This window comes from Aphis gossypii, chromosome 3 (genome assembly GCF_020184175.1).
Source record: "Aphis gossypii isolate Hap1 chromosome 3, ASM2018417v2, whole genome shotgun sequence".
Classification (NCBI taxonomy): Eukaryota; Metazoa; Arthropoda; class Insecta; order Hemiptera; family Aphididae; genus Aphis; species Aphis gossypii.
In genome coordinates this window covers 50,873,654-50,900,267 of record NC_065532.1, presented here as the reverse complement: position 1 = coordinate 50,900,267, position 26,614 = coordinate 50,873,654, and the positions used below count along the sequence as shown (strand labels likewise).

The 26,614-nt window shown below is 28.8% G+C and overlaps 1 protein-coding gene across 1 annotated transcript; it reads left to right on the top strand.

Moving 5' to 3' along the window:
* Positions 1–4,104: 4,104 nt before the first annotated feature.
* On the top strand, positions 4,105–21,113 carry LOC114132201 (uncharacterized). The gene is given in 4 exon segments (XM_027997596.2): positions 4,105–4,913; positions 4,916–5,240; positions 17,486–18,249; positions 19,972–21,113. Coding segments are annotated over 4 exon segments (2,415 nt in total). The 5' UTR covers positions 4,105–4,310; the 3' UTR covers positions 20,695–21,113.
* The last annotated feature ends 5,501 nt before the right edge of the window (positions 21,114–26,614 follow it).

The following is a 26,614-nucleotide window of genomic DNA, read 5'->3' as shown; positions in this document are numbered from 1 at the left end:
ATAAATATATCCTACATGTGAGTGTGTGTGAAATATATATATATATCGTATGCCTACTACATTATATTGACGAAATTATTATTCGATCGCAATAATATAGGTGTATGAGGAAAAATATTAGTCGACATTATACTGTTTGTTTACCTATACACTCTAATCACCTATTAATAATAGGCAATAATTTACTAGGTGCATTTATAATTTACTATAGAAATTTAGGGTAATATAGATGTGGGGATCAGTGGCCTGCGGCTTTTCTATAAACTATATATTTTTTTTTTTTTTTATGAAAAAGATTAAAAAGGTAGTGGTATTGTAGTTTTTCATATTTGTAAAATAATGTAGCCATTTGATTATAGTACATTGCTCAATGCTCATGCTATAATTATACATAACGGTAATAAACGAATTGTATATGGGTAGTAAGTATATACAAGTAGTGTAACTATAGGTATTCTAAAGTTATGGATCCACACGAAGATAGTAAATCGCGATAGTATCGATCGTGACGGTTAGGTTAGGTTATTATCATTAAAGAGACTGCGTCATGGCGAGTATTGCAATAATACAATATAGTTTCTATATTGTCACAATGTCATATTATATGTATTAAAAATTAAAATGTAATATGTAAGTACGAGTTTTGTTATTTATTATAGTAGGTACGTACTACTTACTATTATTGCATTATGTATAGGTAATCGATAGATAAAATCAACAATCCGTATGCCATTAATAATAAAACTATATAATGCATAAACGTTGGCGTTACTATACATAAGCCTTTGAGTTTGTGGTGCTCGAATCTCTACTAAAACTATTTTTTGTTTATATGGGTTTATACCAATTATATCATAAACACACCAATTATATTCATCACCTATTTTTAGTGGATAAATAATTACCTTAAAATGCATATATTTTCTGTAGGTACATACGTTAGATATGAGTTATTTTTCCACTCATCGTGTCACCTCCCCTGTAATACAAAATATGTATCGTCGTGTGCATGTGCACGCCTCAGTAAAAGTATTAATAAGGTCAAGAATTAAGAAGGGAGCGACTAATAAAAGATGCATACAAAATGACAAGAAATGTATTATACCTATATACATTTAATATTATCATATACTATATCACTGTTTTATTCATTTTCTTTTCCTTTCTTTATTGTAATATAAAATAAACCGTGCCGAAGTGGTATCGCTAGATACCTGCAGCTTCACCCACGCCCCCCTTCCCCCAGTCACTAACCAATTACACTCGTCTCAGCTTCCTATTGTAATGCTTACTATTGTATTACAGATTGTTTTTTCTCAAAAAAAAATAATAATAATAATAAAAAAAGTATAAAAAATGCATTTAATGTTTATAAATTATATATATCGTCTACGACTTCACGCAACTATGACGGCGAATCGGAGGCAATTACAGGCGCGTATATGGTTTAGCTGAAGGCGGAGAGCGAAAACCGTGTAATGTGTAAAAGTGTAATGTTATAACATTATACTCTCACACGCGAGACCATCCTTCGTTGCACTAGAGATCGCATATACGATGATATACAAGTTTTAAACGTGTACAATGTGAATTCAGTTTTCTGATAAAAATTCCTAAATACCAAATATAATCATCATAAAATATGTCGTTAAAACATTGTTGAGTATCTGAATATTTTATAACAAATACAATTTGTAAAATACAAATATTTTTAAGAAAAAAATTACTTCTTATAATTTTATTTCTCCTTCTGAGCCCCATAAAATAATGTTTGTAATATAATATTTTTTAGGTTAATAATGAAATATTTCCCTTCAATTTAGAGAGAACGGCAGATAAACAATGCGATCATAATATAAAAATCCGTACATACACCAGATGACAAATTTCGTAACGGGAAATTTGAATTTTAGACAGTCCCTCTCAAAACTAAACAAAAAAATATTTTTTAAAACATTAAACAGTTGAATATTACGTCGATACTCGATTTTAAAGAAAACCACATGCAGATAATGACATTTAATATATATAATATCTGAATAAATGTATACATGTTATTGGTATTGTTTACATTTGGTTGATGTCCTACGCTTAGCCAATGATTGTCTGGCTAATGTTCAGTTTAACTTTTGGCGAATAACAATACCTCAGACTTCAGCCGCCAATAACTGTTTTAATTGTGTTAAAGATTCTTATTTAATAATATTTATTACGTAGGTATTATTTATTATTATACGTGAAACTATTATTGTGGCACTTTGAAATTTGAATTTCACAATAGTTTTTAACTCTCTAAACTAATTTTCATTCACGCGACGAGTAACCACTAATCATATTTACAAAACCATTTTTGAACCTTATAGACAATAGAATATAATTATATGCGTTATGGTATGGAAAGCTATAAGTCCCAATTATTAATATTTTTTGAACTGAAATCGTTATTTTTATGCAATATCCAATTATGTCAAAATTTGATCATTAAATATTCCTGTATTATAAGCATTGTATACCTAAATGTATTTTCAATATTTTTAAATTGCTATAAAAATATAGAAACTTTCTATTATAAAAGGTTCAAAACTTTTTTGATAATGACAAAAATAGAAATAATCAACAACAATAGTTTTAAAAATAGTTAAAAATTTAAAACGCTAATAAACAGACAAAATATTAAAAAAAATTATAATATGTTTAGTCTAGAAAATAGTAATTTAAATAATCGAGAAAATTGTCAAGTATCTAATATTATCTATGATTGTTTAATTTTGAATTAATACAAAAATACAAATTCAAATTCAACTTTTTCGAAAACTGATGTTACGGTGTAAATATTCAGATTTTTGCGTGCTTAGCTTTTTATTCTAATTATTTGATAAAGTAAAAACTGGAAATTTAATACTTTTTACCCCTTAAGTGATTAATGTAATTGGTATGTTTATGAGATTATTGGTATAAAGTACCAACTTTAGATCCAATTAGCTACCAAAAAAATCATCCTCAAAGTTTAAGCATTTTTACTGCTTCAAAAATCCTACATATAATTGAAAAATCAATGCACTCATTAATTCGCTTAGAATCTAAAATGTTTTGTGTTTCAAATATAATATATTTTTATAAGTTTGATGATTATGAGTATTTATGACTGATTTATACATAACATTACATCACTAATCACTCAATAATAATTTACAATTTAATATTGTAATATAGGTACCTTAAACATAACGTTATACATATTTCACTTTTCTTATTATTATTATAATTCAGATATTTTATGTAAATAGGTACTCTAGTTTGTGTCTTAATGCGGCCAATGATCAACTTAAGTTATAAAGTTATTAACTTAAGTTATTTACACTATATTTTTTAAGATTTTTAATTAACTGCTTAGCTCAATGTATATTATAAATAAATATTTATAAATTAATAATTAATTAACTTTATCTACTCTTATTTGTTCAGTAAACATTTTAGAAATATTTAAATTTATTTTATACACATCATTTTCATTCAAAATCGGTCAAATCTATTATAAGAAATTTTTATATTGTAGGTATTAGGTATGTAGGCCACAATATCCGGATGGGAGTATCCGGATCGTTTTTAAAACTTTCAATTATGGGTGGTTATGTTTTATATTTACAAATACTTTTCATACTTACGCCTACCACATATTGTAATGAAACATTCAATAATTTCAAATTGACCGATTTATTTTTATATTATAAAATTTAAAAATTTTAACTTTTAAAAAGTAAAAATTATATTCATTTTTTGTAGTACTCTTACTTGGTATAAAGCATTAGCACGTCAATTATTAGTTGAATTATATTGATGTTTTATTTTAAAATTTTAGTTTAAACCTATAATACATTGAATTTAATATTCATGTATAATTTTTATTTTTAATTCGCTTTAGAATAAGCATTGAATAGTTTTAAGGATTATAAACTGTGAATAAAAATTACGTTTATATTTAATATGCATCGAGGACATTATCTCGTTTTCGCTTGGCAGCGCTGCCTACTTTATGTTCCTTTCAAATACCAACTATGAACCGGTACCACTTCTACTTCCACAATACTGCTGTAGTACACCTGGAACTTCGACCATCAGTTATTCTTCAAACGCCTGCTTGTTGTGTCTTATTTTCGTGTACAGTGAATTGTTTGTGTCGTGTCGCGGTTTTTAATGTTTTTTATTTTAGCGTTTTAATTTTGTATTTTGTTTTTTAGTGTTTTACTATATTTAGTTTATAGCATAGTACTTTTACATGTGTAACTGTTAACCGGGAAATAAATTCAAATATGAAAAAAGACATAAAAAAAAGTTCGTACTACGTTTGGTTTCTCGGAGCTCAGGAATGTAAGAATGTGAGAGACGTAGAAAGCATAATTCCTGTGATATCGGCTTTGGCGGAAAGGGAAAAGAAAGTGACACCATATAAGTTCACTCTCCAAGTAAGTCACAGGGGATTAAAGATCGTTCATAATGTTTCGGCATTGATTTCATTGCCGGGCGGTAAGAGTTCAAAAAGTGACTTGGTAAAGCACCTGATCCCCGATCACGCGGTCACCTGCGTCCATCAGGATGAGGATCTGGTGGCTGTGATCTTACTGCTCTACAACCCCGTTACCAAGTGGCCCGTGCACGTGCACGTCTACCGTTGTGATACCGTAGAGACTGCGACTCTGCTATCCACGCAATTGCGAATGCTAGTCGATCGACCGGAGAACAAGAAGAAACTCAATGACATCGAATCGAGACTGCAGACAAAATCCGAAACGCACTGCAACGTTCGGAATGATCGAAATGATCGGAATGATCGGAATGATCGGAAAAGAGAGTCTCCGCCACAGCCACCGTTGTCGCCCGAGAGCGGAGTGCCGGGCCTTGGTCATGATGTGACCACCTGTACGATTCGTTGGCGGCAGAGTTGAAAAAAAAATTGGGTACCGGTGGCAAGACCGGTGGCGTCCCGATTTTGTTGCCACCCAGAGATTATGATACCGTCCACAGACATCGCGGAAATCTAAACGGTATCGACTTTAGGCGGTGCATGAGTGCTAACATCGTCGGTGTCAACAGTACTGGCGCAAGACTGCAACAAGATTTTCGAAGATCCGGTACGAAAATGGGATCGAGTGGTGGATCTAGCGGGATAGGATCTGATCACGCACCCAGTCCGGAACAATATGAACCGGAAAACGCATACGCGGATAATAACTCGTCGTCAGGTATAGTCCTATAGCTATTAACATAATTAATATTGATTATTACAATATACAATTTTATAATAGGTATACTGTCATATATTTAGACAATAGGTATTACATAGTTACACCTTACACTCTAAAGGGGTCGAACAACTGAAACTATTAAATATTTCAATAACATCTAAATTCTTATAGTTAAGAATGAAACCAGTCTTTATGACCAGTTACAATGCGTATTAGGTATAATCAAATAATTTCTATACAAATATATTATTATTTTATATGTTTATTAAGCATTAAACATTTTAAAACATCTGCAACGTTTAATGGATAACTCATATTGTATGATTTCCCTGTAACTATAATAAATATAATTTTTTATGTTAAAACGAATGATAACATTAAATTTATATTGATCGTAAAATAGTCCGAACGTTTACCATTTAATACTATATTTTAACATATATTAAATCGTTTATAAATTTCTATACATTTTAATCAGTCAGTGGGTTGGTATTATTATTGTCATATTTTATAATTCAATTCAAACGCAAATATTAGGTAAAGTATATTAACGTAATTACCCTTCACAAAGTTTTCCACCAGTTTTATTGGTATTTCTATATGTAATATTAAATGATGCATTTATAAACTCGTACTGTCGTACTCTCACAAATAATACTAATACGTTTATATAATCGTAAATATTTCATACGTTTGATCTTCGATGGGTGATAACTGCTGCTATTTATTATAATTTTAAGATATATATTGTAAAAATGCAAAAAAACATTTTTAGAGGAATGTCGTGTTTCGCTATTCCTGCATAGCTGCAATGTGTAAAAGAATTTAGAATATTATCTATTCAATTTAATTTATTGTGTTTGAATCTCGTTTACATACTTAGGTACTTATCTACTAAATATAAACTAGCCGTATAAAAATAGTTATCGCTCTTGTCCTTTTCTATATAACGGTTATGAACGTTATCGTTAAACTGTTGAAGTTTATAAACTAATGTTAATATATGTACCTACCCTAATCTATATATTTTATTTTAAATACAACATCTATTATACTATATGCATGCAATATATACCCATTAACATACATACATATAATATGCATTATAATATTATATCGATACTTGCTGCAGTATTCAGTGGTGCAACAAGAAATAATATTTTATCCGTTTGGCTTTTGTGCAATGTGCAATGTGCATATTATATTATGCCATTTAAAACTGAACTAATGGTACATGTATTCAAGTGTAACAAAAGCTAGTACATCAGAATAGTATTGGTACAGTACATTTAACATCGTTTTTGGCACTAAACCTTTATTATACTTATATCTTAAACTAAAATTTAAAAATATATTTAATATATAATAGGTTTTAATGATATGATACCCAAACGTTTATGTGGGTCAAACGATTGTTGTCCTTTTTTAAGCCACCCAACCAGCTTTAGCACGTGCCACATATGCGATAGCTCATAAAAATTAGCTGAACATAATAGGCATAGCATGCAACGACTTTCTAATGACGTTTTTTATTATCCAAAATGTATACCCATAATATAGTCGAATTCTACATTTTTTTTACCCGACTTTTTGCAAAAAAGAAATCAATTCAATACAGATTAATGTTGTTGGCTTAATGAATGTGTTTCTAATGGCTTAAAACAATGTAAACATTCTATAACAACTAACAATATATATATTATATACTTATACGTTTTATATACACACTCAAAACATTTACTGTTAGTTAAAATGTACTTCTATTTCTTAGTTCTAAGTACAGTAGGCATATACTACCATTTATGATTCGTATTGTTATTATTCCCATTGGGAATTAGACATTAGCACTTGGGTTAGTTATAACTTATAAGCCATCCTTTTATAGACGGCTAAAACTCTAATTACCCGAAAACTTAAACAATAATTTTAACAGTAATTCTCTAGCCTCACATTTTCGTGTACGAATATTCCATTAGTTATTAAAAGAAATTGGACAGATTTTAGATCTTTCAGATTCTAATTGTTTATTTCATGTAAAAATATTAAGTACTATAAGTAGGTAGTATTAGACATAGTTACTTTAATTGATTTCTTCACTCTATACTTCTTGAAATTATTGTATCTAATTTTATCGATTAGTAAAGCTTATTGTTTAACGTATTTAACAGAAAGCTTAAATAAAAAAAAAAATGTTAAAAAAAGATTCTGAACGTATATAATATCAATAGAGTTATCTATTTGTTTTACTACGTATTGCGAGCTTCTTTTTAGAAAGCACTTTCGGACAATGAAAAAACTCAATATATTTCATATAATACCTGTACCTATACTATTATACTAATGTATACTAATTATTTCTGTAGTAATAATATAATAATTATTAGAAAATGAAAATCATTCAAATTTCAGTAAATATTCATTATTTATACAAACTGACATTTTTATTTTTTTTTTGTTTAAGCCGACATCCGTTGAGCATCTTTTTTTAATGCGATATAATAGCAATATTCAAATTAAAAATAATAATAATACACTATAATCATACACAGTACCGAGGTGAACGAAGCGAAACGAGTGTCAAACACGATCTCTATACATCACACTTTTCATAACGTCGTTGTAGGTCCTATCGTGTTAAAAATACGACCTTACTACTTGGAATATAGTTGTTTAAAATAATACGATATCAGTTAGATACCTATGATATTTTAAAATAAAAATTATACAATTTTGTATTAATACTAACACAATAATTAATAATGATTCATTTAGGTTCCAATAATGCGTATTAAGAAATTGTTTTTTTTTTAAATTTCATTAATTAAATCACGGTAGGTCAGAATCTAATATTATACTTCACGATAACAATATTATTGTTACACATTATTATATTATGCAATGAAGAATTCTACTCGATGTCTATTATTTCATAATTTATTTTTTTTTCATCTCTCGGTCGTTGTCAATTTGTACGGTGAATCTCTTCTGCCAAAAATAAATCGTATAAGTAGGTACTTCCGTAGTGATCATTCTCATGTAGACTTTGGCTGCATCATTATGTCTAGGTATATTCTTCTATAATAGTTCTGTATAGATAATTCAGCTACAAGAGTCAACCGACTGTGACTGAGTATTTCCTTTGAAGTTAGGCGCTGAAAAAAATACCAGCAATATCGACCTTGAACGTTCATTCACTTCTTCTCGTCCATCTTAATTTGGTAAAACTGCTATATCTACGTTTTACACAGCTGTTATGCATTCCACAATAAACGTCTCAGAGTTTCCCTCTCCCCTGCACTGGCCACAAAAATTCTTTAGAATTATTGTTCCTTTACAATTCGGTAATGCCTACATTTGTATATTGGTTCATTATGCGTAAACGCAATACTCACACGGGATATCGCATCAGGTTAAGGTAGAACGTATAAAATATATAAATAAAATATTGTACTATTATAGTTGTATAGTAGTTCACCGGTTCGTCTCGATCGTCGCGATACATTCTAATCGACACGTACACAGTCTTGTTATGATTATTATTATAACAGTGAGAGTGAGTTTATCTTCCACGCTTATAATATATTATAATAATTGTAAAAGGCATACCTACACACATCAAAATAGGTACGCATTATATTATGGGGCATAATATTATTTTATAAAGGCGTACATCGTCATCATTATAATTTATAATATTATTATTTTAATAATATGTACGTACCTACCTGTGGTAACGGTGCTGCATACGTCGTCGTGGGTGTAACAGGATGACAAATAAGAAACCGGTTTTTGGTTTTACATCATGTAGCACCGACCGGTAGGTACAACAACAATAATAATAATAATATGTGCGCAGTTCACGCACAGGACCTCATCCTAGACGGTACGACTTATGACACTGGCGCATATAATGTGCAGCATATACGATTGCATTCATTGTGTGTTTGATATTTGACATGCTTTACGGACTGTGTCGTTTAGAACTATGATACGTATGTGTCTAGGAATACTCTGTAGGCAGAAAATTTTATTTATTTAAGTATTAAAACGTTCCTTTTTTAATAATTATAATATATAAAATATCGAACAACAATTAACTGTGGCAGAAAACGAAAGCCTTTCGTTGGAAAAAAATCACCACGTAAAATACCTGCGGCATGCGCCAAGTATTGCTGTATTATTTTACACACAAGCTTTTTATTTTCGTTTTTAATTAATACGTAAATTATTACATAATTTAATCAGATCTCTATTGCTTATATTATTAACTATCACTTAACGTTATCCATCATCGATGAAACAGTTATGTATTATACTTATATTGGTTCACTCTATGTATAATAAAAAAATTGTTATTATTGGCATACTTATAGACATTTGGAATTGTTTCAACAGGAACTTTACGAGTGTCAACGTTAGATATACGCATTTCAATGTTGATTTTACGTTAAGGATTTAAAAATGTTAAAATATACAATTAGAATTGTGTTCGAATTCATAAAACACTAATCATTCGGTCATTCGCACATCTTAGACGAGTTATTCACAAACAACAACATGTTTTATGACAACTCTTTAGAGTTTAGATTTATGAAAAACTCGTTTTAAAGTATCGTACACGTTTTTGATATTTGCAAATACTATACCGTCTAGTCCTGTATAATATCGTATTTGTAATAAAAAAAACTCGGTGGTCTAGTATATATATACTTGTACACGCGATTTTGTAATCTTACAATTCGATAGACTAGTAGTAATTTATTATACAGCTAGGTAAATTTCCAAAGTATTCTAGCTGCACGTGTACTTCGTAACATCACGAATATAGGTAATGAATTGGCAATGATAGTGTTGCGTAAAACTCGTAAGAGATGCATACATTTTAAAAATCAATGACCCATACAGTGACAGAAATATATTATTAAATAACATTATACTGCAGTAGAATTAAGATGTACTTATTATATATTTTTAACCACTACTTATTTTAATTTAATAATAAGTACTTGTTTTAACTCTGGCACATGTCAATACATGTTATTACGTATATATTATAGAATAGATAATGATTTGAAAAAATACGTTCTGAAAATTTTAATTTTATATTCCTGTAATAATTATTTGAAATTATTTGTCAAGTACCTATTATTTTATATTATTATGTAATTATATATCGAATACATCATAATATTATTATTAATTGCTATAGACCTCCTACTATAGTATATACACTATACAGTCTATAATTATTTATTTCAGTACATCAGCAGTTACGAAACAAATGCCAAATTTAAATGGTTTTCAAATGTATTTTTATATGAATCTTAATTAATTAAAAAAATATATACATTAATCGTTTCGATTTAATTATATACTACAAAACTATATAGTCATAGATAAAAAAATACTGACAAGTTTCATTTTACTATACAGTTAAAAGAAAAATTAATTACCATATAATATATTATATAAATACAAGGAATATTTCATATGTTGTTTAAACATGGTATTTATGAATGATTTCGGATCGATAAAATGATCAAATGTTTGTACAAAAGTTCTACGTTTTTTAAAAACGCGATTGTACCAACACAAAATTAACCTTTATTTTGTATGTTGACAACTTTTTTAATAAAACTAATAAAACTAAATAAAGGGTATTTTAGATATCTTTTAACACAATTTCAAATAATTTCTAAAACAAAAATATTTCATTTATTTTTAACATAGATACCATACACAAAATGTTTATTTTTTTATTTCAATAATAATTTTAATTATAAAACTATTAATGCAATTAATAAACTTTAGATGGTCTAACTATACAACATTAGCTAGAAAGCCAAAATTTATGATTTCAACCATAAAAATGTTCTACAGAAACCACTAGAATTCAATAATAAATAGCCGTAGACATTAAAATATTATACATATTTTTTTGATAGTACAAGCATTGATTATATAATAGAATCTATTCTATAATCAATGATATCTTGGTACAGGTTATAAACACATAATTTAACAATATTATTGAAAATACTTTTTTATCGACCAATTGACCTGTATAATCCTAACCAGACCGTGCGTCTAACGATGTAAGAATATTATGATACACTCGGTTCCAAAAACATCAAATATCTATTATATAAGATTTAAAGTGAATTACAATAATTTATATAATGATATTACTTAACTGTGTATTGAATTAGCATACAATTTACTTTTAACGTGTTTACTGTTTATTTTGACGAAATATAATATAATATATACGTATATAATATATAATTGGAATGTGCTAAAAGTAGCTACCGTATCACCTTAATTATCTCCGTAGCAAATCAATATCTCTAAATGCTGGTTTTTTTTCAAGATTGATGTATAAGAAATTTACGTTATAACATTAATATTTGTTTATGGAATATGGGTATGTTAACTCTTTAAAAAACTTATTTAAATATATTGATACGTCACGATCTCGCAGAGATAATAGGAGTACCTAATACAAGACTTATGCGCGATGTACTGTTAACAAAAATAATGTTTATTTAAAGTGAACCTATCTAAGTGGCATAGTATAGACATTTTAAAAATAACTATTTATTTTAAATTAACATAATCATATATTGTTCTAGAAGCGATTTAAAATATTGCGGTTATTATCGATAATCTTAAATATTGTTATTGTAGAATAAGCTTTTATAAATATTTTTTTTATTTAATTTGACATAAAAAATTACTCTACACATCTAAATTTCACTATTTATTAGAAGGTTGATGTACAAGAGGTCATTTTCGTGGCTATGTAATATAAAATGAATATTAACACGATGAGAAGTAGAAACTTCACCGTCCAAGATATATCATCTTGGTTTATAACTGCTAACTCGAAGTGGTTTTTATACAGAATATAGCTGTGTATGACCTATTTATTGTGTATAATATTCATATATTATACATAAATCGAAGAATATAAGTGTCTATATAATACATCATTGGTCTGCACATATGAAGTACAATTTACTCAGGTATATATTTGTCTACCATATTATATTATGTATGTTATACTTAGGTATAATATTGTATGTATTCTTATAATTTTTTGTTTTAATATATAGATGATGAAATAGCTTATATTACTATAAGATTATGCAAATTCGATTATTTATCAGTACATCATACTGCAAAGTTTTATAATATTTTATTCAAAAAAAAAAAAAAATCATACATTTCACGCAGGTACAAAATGTAAATCAAGTAATAATTAATAGATTTTAAAGAATATATTAAACGTATGCTAGAATTATAATATTTATATTAATGTGGTTTTTGAAAATCGTGATTTGTAAAGAGGAAATTTGTACATGAATTTCATTTGTAATTATTAGAAAATTGTAATTTAGCGTACCTCTTATAACATAGTGAAATATTATTAAATTAAATACCTATAATAGATACCTACTATGTTGTATTCACATAGTTTCAACACATGTGTATAATAGAATGCTTTAAATTTCCACGTTAAATAATAATCATAAATATACACAATTGCGGAGCCAGGATATTTTATTCGAGGGGGGATACTTTTTTGAATAATTATGTAACGTCTAGTGATAAAATAATATGATTGTTTTATTTTTTACTGTTAATGCTTATGTAACACCTGTTAAGAATTAGTTAATACAAAATATTATATATACATCGATATTTAACCCTTACCACTCTTGACAACACAACTCAATAAAGCATAATATACTAGCTATAATTAGGTATATTATGTTACGCGGCGTTAAGGAAATCGATATTTTTATGAATTTCATTTTCTTTTTATATGTACAATCCAATATACTATAGTACAACACTTAATATTTGAATACTAGCATTTTATTTAATTTATAAAATAACAACAAACGTAAAAAAGTAATAAATGCACAATTAATAATTATAAATGTTGATTATTTTTTTGTCATAAGGTCCAAATAATATGACGTAATGAATATATTATTAAGTAACAATATGGGTAGGTGCTATAAGTACTTAAATAAACAAATTATAATTTTGTGGTTATGCCTTAATGTTTAATATTTATTATCTCTACAAATTACTTTCTTGCATAGCAGTACAAAAAATACTGATTACCCCTTCACTGTAGATTTATTTTCATATTACCATTGTCGTAATCGTAATGATCTATGTACAGTACCTGTGTTATAATTAATTGGAAAGTCTGCAGTAGTCCAAATTAGTAAATTTAGTATAAATATCTTACTGCATTTTAATACAATATAATATAACTAATGGTAACATTTTTGATATAATTTAAAAACAAATATGTATTAGATATTCATAATTGGTAAATCTATTAAAAATTGTGAAAACTGTAAAATGTTACAATATATGTGGTATTTTTGATAATTACAAATTATTTTCATGCATTCATAAAATCATAACATAATACTATATAAGTATGTAACTGATTTAAGTATTCCTTTCTTTCATTATTACCAATAATGAAGTAACTCTACTATAACGAACTAGAATTATTTTTGAATTTTGAAATATTGTTTTGTAAAGTATATGAGAATTTATTTTTTAAATAGTTTTTTAAGTTTTAAGCATATACTATCTAAGGATAAGTATTTGAGACTTGAGTACACTACCTATATTAATTACTTTGTTATGGTTTTATACCATTAAAACTTTATAAAAACACGTAAGCAGTGTCAATTAATAAATTAAGACATACTAAATTGACAGGAAACATTTATCTCTTTATAAAGTTAGTATTTCAATACAATAGTATAACATTTAAATGTATACATTTTTAAATTAAAGCCACAATTCTTGTTAAGCTTACTATCGGACTGGGAAAGTTATTTATTATTCTGCCTTTTGGCAAAATAGTATTTTGATGCATTGTCCAAAAATACTAGATAAAGTAAACATCGACCAGCAAGTGCATCAGATTGCCTGTAACGTCATATACATAATAAATACAAAGAGATTGAATTCTCTGTACATCTTGCGCTGCAGTTGCAGCCTGCAGACCCAACAACCAGCTCCATTCAATTCTAAAGTCTTTTATAATAATATAATATTATTATTCTATTACACGTAGAGGATATTCAACAGAATTCCTGATGTATTATATTCTTTTCGGGTTAACTGTATACAGATATACTCCTATACATTATTTATTTTGATTCTGAATATCTTTTGGTGTTTGGTTAAGAGAGCCGTAATATAGCGCCCGAACGCGAGACTTTCACACGGCACGATTCTTCGCCAAGATAATTATTATTATAGACACGCGGTTCGAGTCAGAGGTCGTCGATACGATGAAAATCGTCTTATCCTCGCTCAAAAACAACGGCCAAACAAGGCATACTGTACAGTATATGCATTATAATATTATATTTGTATAGGTACGTATTTGTCATTTAACTATGACTATAATATTAAACATAGGTATTATTATGATATAAGTTTATGTTCGTAAACACTAGTGATGTGTTTCCTATACCGTCAATCACAGTATAAATACATATATTTTCGTATGTATTATTATGTACATTACATGTACAAACATATAGGTATGTAATGATATATCATATATACCAATACGGAAATACTTACCGTTGTAATCCTCGTGCGTAATTAATTTTTGTTTCATATTAATATAAGCTGCAGACTTACGTTTCTCCGCCTATTATATTGATAAATTAATTATTACAAAAATATCGATTGTAAAAAGAAACACAAGTATGCGTTATACTGCATGCTAAGTTGAATAACGGTATGTGGCCCGGAGCACTTGAGTAAAATTCATCTGGTGCACTTTCTCCATACGCATTTTTAGTTATCTCTGGTATAAAAGTATACAATTATTTACTACTTATAGACTACATAATTACCTAATTAATAAAACATGTTTATGAAATTATACATATATTACATATTATTATAACAATACCACAATAATGGTTTAAAATACATTTTTAATAACTAATAATTATTTTTTTTATGTTTACGGAAATAGATATGAATTTTAAATCAATATTAACTGCCGATAATTAACGTAAGTTATTATATCTACGTATAAAAAACATAAATTGAGTTAAATAAATATAGATGTTATACGACAGTTACATATAAATATAAAATCTATATAATATTCTAGTTAAATACGGCTAGAAGAAAAGTCATGCCTTGTTATTAAATTATATATATTTTGTTTTTAGTTTATAAATATAATAATACTAATAATCAACCTACTAAAAATATTATTTAATTTTTATTTCACTTCTCTAGCTAATTTGGGCACAAACAATTTTCTTTATTTATTGCAGACGACAACAAATTTAGTTCCTAGTTGAATATTTTTACTGCCTCTTCTCAATACACATATTCGGATACGTCATCTTTTGTGCAATTGAATTTAATCGATTCGGCATTACTCGGATAATTTTTATTGGGAGCAAATTGTATTTCATTTATAATCATATGCGTTTATAGTTTTTAATGTGAGATATCTTAATCAGTTTTCACAAATTACAAGTCGGAAAATTGATTATCATCAAACTATTGTAACCATATAATTACAATGTCGATTAATATACAATAAACTACGCCAATATAATATAAATCTAATCGATTATTATTAAACTAATCACTTTAACGTTATGTTTCACCGAATAAAATTTAATACTAAAAATGTTTTTTAATAATATTATTAAGTTATAAAAAGGGAGCAATGTCCTCTTTAATTTTTATAGCTAAACGTTCGCCCCATCTCAATACTTATGTACCTAGACCAGTTTACGTACACGTTTGTCGACTTATAGTTATTGAAATTTACAACTACTGTGCCAACTTATATGGCTAGTAGCTATGGGTTATTAAGCCATCTTTGTATAGAGAAATAATTTCATCGGTTTAATATCCTCGTAAAAATATACCTGTACAAAATATATGTATGTATATATAGTTCAATACAATTCCGTGGCTTTTGGTGTACGATTTTATTTCGTGGCGAACCGCCAATTCATACGTAATATGACCTCTTTCTCATGCTCTCTTGCAGTGGCTGAATATAACAAACCGTGTGAATTGTGCCGGATAGACGATTAAAATAAAACTGCAATTGTTTTGCCACAAATATTGTAAATGTATATAGTGTAATACAAGTAGCAACTGTTTTTTTTTCAATCGATACGTTTAATCTAAATTTTATGTTATATATTGTACCTATATGTTTAGTTGTAACTAATTCGATGCGTTCAATCAATTATATCCGTTTAGTTATTTAACGTACGGTCGTCATTTATGTGTATAATGTTGCAGTAATGGTAATAATAAAATATTTATGCAGGTTTATAATATACTTTACTTCGGCTGGTGTTTTGGGCGACGTCGTCAAGAGAAAGGTATTTCTTGAGGCCAAAATATATAGAATTTTCAATTTCTAGGCAAACTGTATTAAACCGGTTAATCGAAACAACATCAATATAATGTTTTATTTTAGTGCAAAATAACAGCAAATTTTAATGTTCTTATTAGCTAGGTAGGTACTTTAAGATTGTAGGTTTGAAATTTATCAAAACATACGAGTGTACCTATAGTTTATATAATACGTATTACACGTCATGTTGTTTTTTAGATATACCTTGTTTATAATAACCAACTGAAAACATGTTCAAGTCGTCATTAAAATTATTTTTATTAGCTATATTATAATGTATAATAGACACCGATTATAGTTTAAAATTGAAATTGATTTTTTATTAAATTAATATATTTTTCTTCTAATTTTAGCCATGTCAAAAATAATTATAGCACAATAATATACAGTTAGTAGTTTTATTTGACGTTTATTATAAATTATGCTGTTATTATTATAGGCATAAAAAATGATTATAAATTGTACCTATTTATAAATAATTATAAGTCTACTAATAAATCATATAATTATTGTGTTGAATTAACCTACATAAATATTTGCATCTTTGGCAGGTAACTGAAATGGTTTTTGAAACCAGTTTGATATAATAAGTTTAATAATAATTTATTGTTTTAGGTACTCGTTGTCTTTATAAGATTTCGTTAGTTATACAGTAATTTTCTACGTTTTTGAGTTAATATAAAGACGATGATTACACCCGTAACAATAATTGTTTTTTTAACCAAAAATAATTGTTTTATTTAAATACACATTTTTAATATAGCTACTGAAATATATTTTTTAGATGACGATTGGAACGCGAGTCCGTTAGAAGAACCATTGTTTGCAAAATCTGCCAATGACCATCCGCTTCCCAGAATCAGGAGACAAGACAGTGGCGTAGACAGTAGTAGTAGTCCAGTTACATCACCGGAAAAAGACTATTACAATGGAAGACAAGAGCTACAACAACATAACAACGTTACGAATTTTAAACGCCAAAACTTTAGTAATAATAATAACAATATTTCACCGAATCTTAGAGAAAAATATTCGGATCGTAACGTTGCGTTGGTCCAACCGAGACCTAGAAATTGTGATGCGGCCAAGAACTCTGCACAGACACCCTTAACTGTTCCTGAACACAGGAAAAAACCTGTAGAAATCAGACAGAGGACACCATCTCCAAATCGTTCTACAGTTAGAGAGTCTCCACGTGAGAGATTCAAGGATGCCAAAGAAAAGTTCCTTATGCTGGAAAAAGAACGGATTGACGAGCAACAATCTGAACTAAAGAAGCGTCTTGAACGACAACGTAAAGAAAATGCAATGCCCATGATTAGAGCAGTGGTTAGAGAATCTTGTAATTGGTCACGAAGTCACCATTCAGATGATGACGAAATGGACAGGAATCGTTATGATGATGATGGTGACTACAATGACGACCATTTTGACCACCAGGCGGTAAAAAATTACAGAAGATCCAATCGACCGAGAGAACGTTTAGATACTGATTACAATGGTGGTTATTCGAAACCAATTTCCAATAGACAGCCTAGGAACTTTCAGGTAAATTAAAATTTTTATGAAAAAAGAATTAAAAATTCTGTTATTACTAATATTTCTATTATTTTTTAGTAAAAAAAAATATATAATATTATAATCACATAGAAATTTAATAATGATAACCTTTTTGATTTTGATTTGGAGATTTTCGACTAATTAATTAATTATCTAATATATTTGTATATCTGTTTACATACAGCTTCCATTTTAATATTAAATCATAATATTATAATGGTTTTAAAATTAAATTTGTGCAAAATTTAAATTCAATTCTATATGTTGCTAAAAAATAAAGTATAATTATTAATTTTCTTCTGATCGTTTCTAGGAAAAAAATCACAATTTCTATATTTTTCCAAACATTTATATGTTTGTCTCCAATTTACATAGTTAGGAGTAGTCGTTGAAAGTTTATTTTTCTTTGTGCAATTAATAAGATAAAAATGAATAAAAAATAAATCAACGATTTTTCTTTAACAAATTAAAATAAATATGACGTCCACAGCTATTAAAATATAAATATAATATTGCACATCAACCATATCATCATGATTTATTTTAATGAAATAAGAAAACAGTTACAATTTGCAAGATTATTTTATTGAATTATAACTGCGGTCTAAGGCTATCAGTTATATTGTGGTTACTTTTACTGTGAATGTAATTGATGGAAATTACTACACCTACCTATTGCATATTTAAAATAAAACTATACAATTTACATTGTAAATTGTTCCAAAATATTTCTCACCAAAGACTTGATTTTATTCGTCCAGAACGAAGATCTCATGTATTTATAGGTGACCTCATTATTAATTCAGTCAGAAACATTAAGAGGACGTCGTCGTAACCACCTGTATTGTCTCCGTCTTACTAACAAATAATATGCTAAAATGTACCGATTTCGTGTGGTTAGCTTTAATAATTGAATAAGTGAATTGACCTATTAGCAAACATGAAGGTAAAAGCATTGAGTTTTTTTTTTTGGTTTTTACGGTATTTTAATTTTTAAGCCAGTTATGAGCACTTTTAAATATTAATACTTTACGTATTCATAGCTTTCTGACAAAAAAGTATTGTAAAAATCTAACGAAAAAATCAGATAATGTTCTTGCCACTATTTTAGGTTAGGTCGATTTACTTTAAAATTTATGTTAACAACAAAAAATTGGAACTGCTAAAATAATCCAGCAATTTCTGAGATTAGCCGTTAATAAAAAAACTTATTTCAAATTCATATATACTATAAAAATTATGAGTTAACGATGTAAAAGTAAAGTACTTACTGTATTACCCGTTCAGTCCATCTTGACACTAAGAAACCGTTAAGATTAAAAAAATAAACAGTGGTCCGAAAGCTATATCATATTGAAATATAAATATTATGACCCCATGAACTAAAATAGAGAGTGGGATTATGGTATATATTTTTATTGTAATATAGTATGTAGACCACACTGTTTTTTTTCTTTTTAAATCATAACGGTTACCGAATACGAAGATGAACTGTATGAGTTATACCTATTACAGTTTAATATAATCGTACTAAATTTGTGGTGGAAGCGCAGGAACCTTACAATATACTCGGTTTCAAAACCACTTGTTTTGATATCCGAGCGGAAGCTCACTTGCACCACAACTATCGAAACTATATTATGATTGATCATAATAATATGTATAATCAAAATTTAAATGAGTATTTTTTTTATTTTCGAATTTTCACAGCACGATCACGACGAATCCAGATCGGTGCCGAGAAGTTATTCAGCCGAGGACTTTCCGCCGTCAGACCACAACTACCGCCCACCTCCACCCGAAGAACGGCACAAAAACTCACCGCGCCGGGTCGTGGAAGCTCCTCGAGCCGCGCCCAGGCGGAGTCGTTACAACGACGTGTCGCCGCCACCGGCGGAACTTTCGTCTCGCGCGAACGATTACAAACGACGGTCGGCCGCGTACGCTTACGAAGACGACGGTGGCTGTTGTCCGCCTCCAATAAGTTACGGAGGCAGACCCCGTGGCGAACCGGACATCCGGGAGGCAGACGACGATTACGACGGCGGCGAAGACGACGGTCTGCCGCCGACGGCGTCTGCCGGCCGAGAGTACAAGCGGCGATCGGCGGCGTACGGTTACGAGGATCACCAACCGAACCATCACCAACAACAACCGTACAAACACCATCGCGGTCAAAACCATCACCACCAACAACAACAGCAAGCAGACCTCGGCGGCAGCGGTTACGGAAGTAGACGGGAAGCGATGTCGGACAAGCGGTCGGCGGACGACGGTCCCACGCCGATTTCGCCCAGGTACAGGCACAGCTATGCGGAAGCGTATCACAGGCACCAGCAGCCACAGGCACCGCAAGAGTCTGCGATGTACCGTCACAACGGTTCGTTACAGTCGTCCGGTCGAATCGGAATCGCAGCGATACACCCTTACTGATATAATAATATTATGTCGTCATCGTTTTTGTTACGGATAATATAATATTATTAACGACGCGTAACCGAGTACAATACATAATCGATTGTACATATATTATAATTAACCCACTGAGTGAAACGATGGTATTATTATTATTATACGAAAACGATCTAACAATAATAATATCAAAATTATATTATTATATATGTATTTTTTTTCTTGTTTACTTTGTTTTTCTATTTTCGCGAGTATAATTTTTTTTTTTTGTTAATAACGTCACGTGCTATATTGTAAATATTCCGTAGATTACCTATAGAATGCCAGAATAGATTTTAAAAACTTATTGAGATCGTCTATTCTCATGTAACACTGCAATACAATGTCAATTTTTAAGTTTTGTCTTTTCGGAGAAAAAAATATATGTCATGTTAACACGATTTAAAGGACCTATAGTTTTTAAATGTGCCTATTCCTTTAAAACAATGAATTTTTATACATTTACCTATCTATATAAATTTATATCCTAAAGTTAAATCATTTTCTGAACAATGTTTTGGTATTAAATACTGAATGACTACTTAATAATTGATAAGTCTTTAAAGTTTTATAGGTTGAGTGAAGTAATTATTTAAGAAAGTAAAATCCTAAACAGTCGAATTGAGTTACTACTCAAGAAGCCATGGAAGAATCTATTATGGATCATATTGTAAATTGTTTGCTCAGTTATTAATAAACGCAGTGGTTATTTTTTTATACACGTAGGTACATATTCTTATACATATAATATTATAATGGCATTATTGCATTATTATACTCGATTGTTTTTTTATTTACTCAATAAAATCAATACATGTGGTAGCATTTTTTTTAAATGAACATATTTGTGTATTAAAAATGACCATAAGTACTTTATAATATATTATAATTACTAATTTGTTACTTTATAAATACGAATAGTGTACCACCTACATCGAATGTATTGATATTTATATTTTTATATTTTTTTCTATGTTTTTTCAGTTATGTATTGGTTATTAAAATGTAAATAATTGATTAAATATTTTTTTTTTTTTACTGTATTGATTTTTCCGATTTAATTATTGGTATACTATGACATCGTAAAAAATTAATTTTTAATGTTGAAAATGTACTTGTATATGAAAAGGGCGGCATTCTAATCATGCCAAAGTACTTGGCTAGCTTTACACCATTGGACCTATAGCTCAATCTAGAATGGTTTTTTTGTTTTACTTATAAAATATTATAATAGTAACAGCTATTTAAGTAAGTGATTAATAACAATAATGCATTTATTTCACTGATAAAGTTAACTTAGATAGTAAAACTACACTCTATAGTACACAGTAGTACTATTATATTATATAGTATATATATATATTGTAGACTAAAATTGATTGCCGTAGTAAATGTAGAGCTTAGATGCGTAATATTTGCTATTTTTTATTTACTATAAACGGTTGTCTTTTTTTTAACGTACTTTATTCGAAAAACAGTGTTTTTTTATATGATATATTTTTCATGCTTAAATTGATATAATGGCTAAAAATCAACTAAGCATGAAGAATAATATGATAACAATTTAATTTTAGTTAAAAATTTGGATTGTACAAAATTATAAATAATTATACATACGTTATAGTAGGTATGACGTTCGCAAAACATATATCTATATTATATGGCTGTATCTACATTCCACTGAAATTTTGTCGCACTTCTTTTATTACACACTTCAATAATTTATTAATATACACACTCGAGATGACAACGAAAGAACAGTTTGAAAATTAATAGAACAGCGTAAACTAGAGGTGACTACCGATTTTGTAAGTATATTAATAGCGAGTAAGAATAACTGCGATATTTTTCGTTCGTTAATACATTCTGTATACATATTTCAATATTTACATTTATCGATGCTATGATTAAGCAATATACTATTCTTTAGTATAGATAGCACTTAACTCTCTACTCTATAATAAAATATAAAGAGATGTCGCTTATTTTGTTTGTCAACAATTAACTCAAAAACAAACAAATCGATTTTGTTTTTCATCATAATTCAATCATCTTAACTGAGAATGTATAGGTGTAATCTAAAAATTTACCTACAACGCTACTCTTGCTTTTAGGAAACAGATTGGTAAAATAATTATACATATTACATATTATACATAAAATTATGGCATCTTATTTACATATGAAAAATTCGTAAAACTATTTTTTTAAGAAAACACTGAAAACAAGTGGCTGTGGGTTCTATATTCTGATTATAATTTTTATATTTTTACTTTTTTGTGCATGTACATTCATTAGCCATCGCATCAGATCATATATGTGAAATTTTGAATTTGAAAACTTACAACTTCACCAAGTATTGAACATAATGTGATTTTGTCAAAAAAACGGTATTTCGTGGTATTTCACATTAAATCCGGAAATATTACATATTATTATTGATCTAATAGATACTGCGACGTTCCCTTAAAGTGTGAAGTGTGTTTGTAAAATTATTGCACTTTATTTATACTGTGAAAAGTACGTAAAACTAGTTTTTTTTAGAAAAAAATGACAACAAGTGGCTGTGGGGTCTATTAGAGTCTGATTATAATATTGATATTTTTACTTTTTTGTGCGTGTACAATATCCATGGCGCTATCTGTTCGGTTATTGATATCGCTTAGTAAAAAAAAATATCGAATAAATTCACCGCTTGAGCATGTTAAGTTTCCAAATATATTGAATATTCACAGCATCAAAATGTATATACAGAACGAAGTGGACGAGTTAGTAAGTATCTTTATTTATATTAAAGTTTCTAATGTTTATTCGGAATAATCTCCTATATTATTTTCTCAGTACACGTGTGGTTTTTTGTGTATTTTAATTATAAAGTATTTTTCAAAAAAAAAAAAAAAGAGTAAAACGTTATAAGCTATAATTATACAACTGATATAATTTCTGTATCCGTAAAACTGATTGGTAAAATAAGAATTAAGAATACACACACGTTTGGGTTTTACCAAAACATTATTTTATTTAAGTATTATTTTTTGTGTGCATCCGATGGATCAACTTATGTGTAAGTCATAATAACTCACAATAAAGCGTATTTCCAAACTAAAATTTAAATCACGCACGGCGTTTTAACTAGACAATTTAGATACACTATTGTCGTGGTTCGTTAAAATCATTATGTAGTTAATATCATGAATTAAGATAAAATTTATTAATATTCATGGTTAATACACTAATAAACATGCCGAAAGAAACTGTTTAATTTTGATTAAAAAGTAAAAATACATTTTTTAAGAATTTAAAAATTTAGCTATCGTTTTATAATTTTCTATACAATTTAATTTTAACAATAGTAGTGTTGATCATATGATCATGGATTATATTGATAGTGACGACAAGATCATATCAATATTTTTTTAGATCGATATTATTTTAAAGATACACTATAAATTTATCCAAAGTGATAAAATATACTTATTTTATTCCATTTTTAATAAGAATTATTCGTTAACTTTTTGTTTGCGTAGATGTGATTAAGTATATTATAACACAAATATAATAATAATTGATGGATTATTCTATAAAAAATCACAATTTTAAAATATTTGGTTCTTTTATTTAAAGTAAAAACATTCAATCATACTTAATACAACCTAACCTGTTTTTACTCATGATAGGATTAAAGGACGAATCGAAATTAATAATTTCAATTTTGTTATTATAATTCATAAATTAAACAATTTGAAATATATTTAACTATTAATAATTTTAATATTATAGCAAAATAGTTTTTAACGTTTTTGTTATGGACATTTTTCAATAACAGTTTGCAATTATTTAAATATATTATGTAGTTTATTAGTCGAATAAACACAAAATCAATTATAGTTTGATAATTACTTTTTTTAAATGTATCTTGCAGGTATGCTGATTTATTCATAAATCATACCCTATTAGCGGACGATATAATAATTACGGCTGATGTGAAGCAGATTACCACAAGCAATGTGTCAGACCTAATGAAAGTATGCAAACACGTGGGGTTGACTATAAAACAGGAAAATACGAAATATGTGTTCATTACTATAGTGACATACTTAATGATGAAGATGAATCATACTTGTAAGTCGACGCAATATTATTTTAATAAGTATATGCCTTTAAAGTTTAAATACCTCCGGATTAATATAAACAATAATAGACATTTTGTGCATGTTTTACAAGAATTGTTTTAATGTTAACCGTAGAGTAATCAATTTTGATTAACTAGTTTATTAACTAAGTTTTAATATAAGATTAATAAATTCATCAACAATTTCAATTCGAATAATTAAAATAAATTTAATTGAATAAAGCTCAAAAATCCTTTTTGTGATCTTTTACAAAATAAAAAGGCACAAAAAGGTAAAAACATATTTTATTCATTTTTGGGATGAATACCGAGTATGAAATACCTACGTGTATTTATTTTAGTTTAAATTATTCATGCGTTTAATAAAAAACTGTAGACGGGTTGAAGTCAAACTCGGACTAAGCCAAGAATTACGATTTTAGTTATTTTGACCTAATTCAAAAATGTTACCTATATTACATAATTATATTTTTAGATTCTGAGCAGAGCGAGGAATGTATTGGTTTTACATAGATGTTTATTTCTTTTTTATTCTGTAAACACTTTTTCTCCCCCTAAACTTGCTCAAAAGTACAAGTGTAGCATATTTTCTGAAAGGTAATGTTATTGAGCTGGTTTGAGCTACTTTAAAGAGGTCATTTTTGGATTTTCGAAACGGTACTTGAAATGAAAACGGTTAAAGGAGAAAAAACGTACGACATCACGATTTTGTAATATTAAATAATTACGGGTGACTAATTACAGCTTTGTTTATTACCATAAAAACGAATAAATTAAATAAAAAAGATCCCCTCGTCCGCTCAGAATCGTTTTTTATCGAATGCAATCATTGCATTCAAATCGAATACCTACAATAAATTACACTTTCCTGTCCGAGGATCGAAGGGGCCATGGACAAACGTCTACCAACGAAATGCGCTGACCTAATTTTTTATAATAACATTTAAAAAAAATTTAGACTAATCTTACAATTTTTGCCTGCTCACAGTAAGTCTATACCGTATTACTAAAAGTGAATAAAATAATGTTACAATATTATGCATTTTATCCGTTTGTGGCTTTGCAGGATCGCTAGTTTCGTTAGCACAAAATATAACAATACGAACCAGTTGTACACACGTCGTTTATTTATTATTATTATTATTATTATCGACGTTGAGAACTACGGCGAAGCATCGGCTATAGAGTTGTAATAAATGGTGACGTTAGCGGGAAAAAAGAGACGTTTCACGCGCGATCGCTTATTATTATAGCGCAGACGGCGTCGGCGGCGCCACGACGAAAGCGCGCGTGCCTCTATATCATTGCTCGACTTTACGGCCGACGCGCATTCTGCCGGTCACGTAGGCGTCTCGTCAAAAATCGAAATCGGCTATTTTTGTCGATACACTGACAGTGTCGGTCGTCTGCTGACGTATGGGGAGGAGAGGGCAGTCAGAGGGCTCGTCGTGGTCTAGAAAATATGAGACAGTGCCTTTGCGATGACGGAAAGGAAGGAGCGGTGGATTATAGTGGCGAAAAGGAGTGTGCCCTGCAGTGTGCATTTATCGTGACTCGTCGGAAACGACGGCTGGGCGGTGGCGAAAACGGTGAAAACCGCCACGTAAAAAGCGGAAACGATAGTACCCCCCCCCCTCCCGAATTCCGATAAACACTGTTATAATAATATACATTTTCACCGGTATATTATTATGTATGCTAGCCGTCTATTAACAATTCGTTTTGCGGTCGGAGAGCGATGTAATTGGTGAATTATGAACGGGGTGGGTA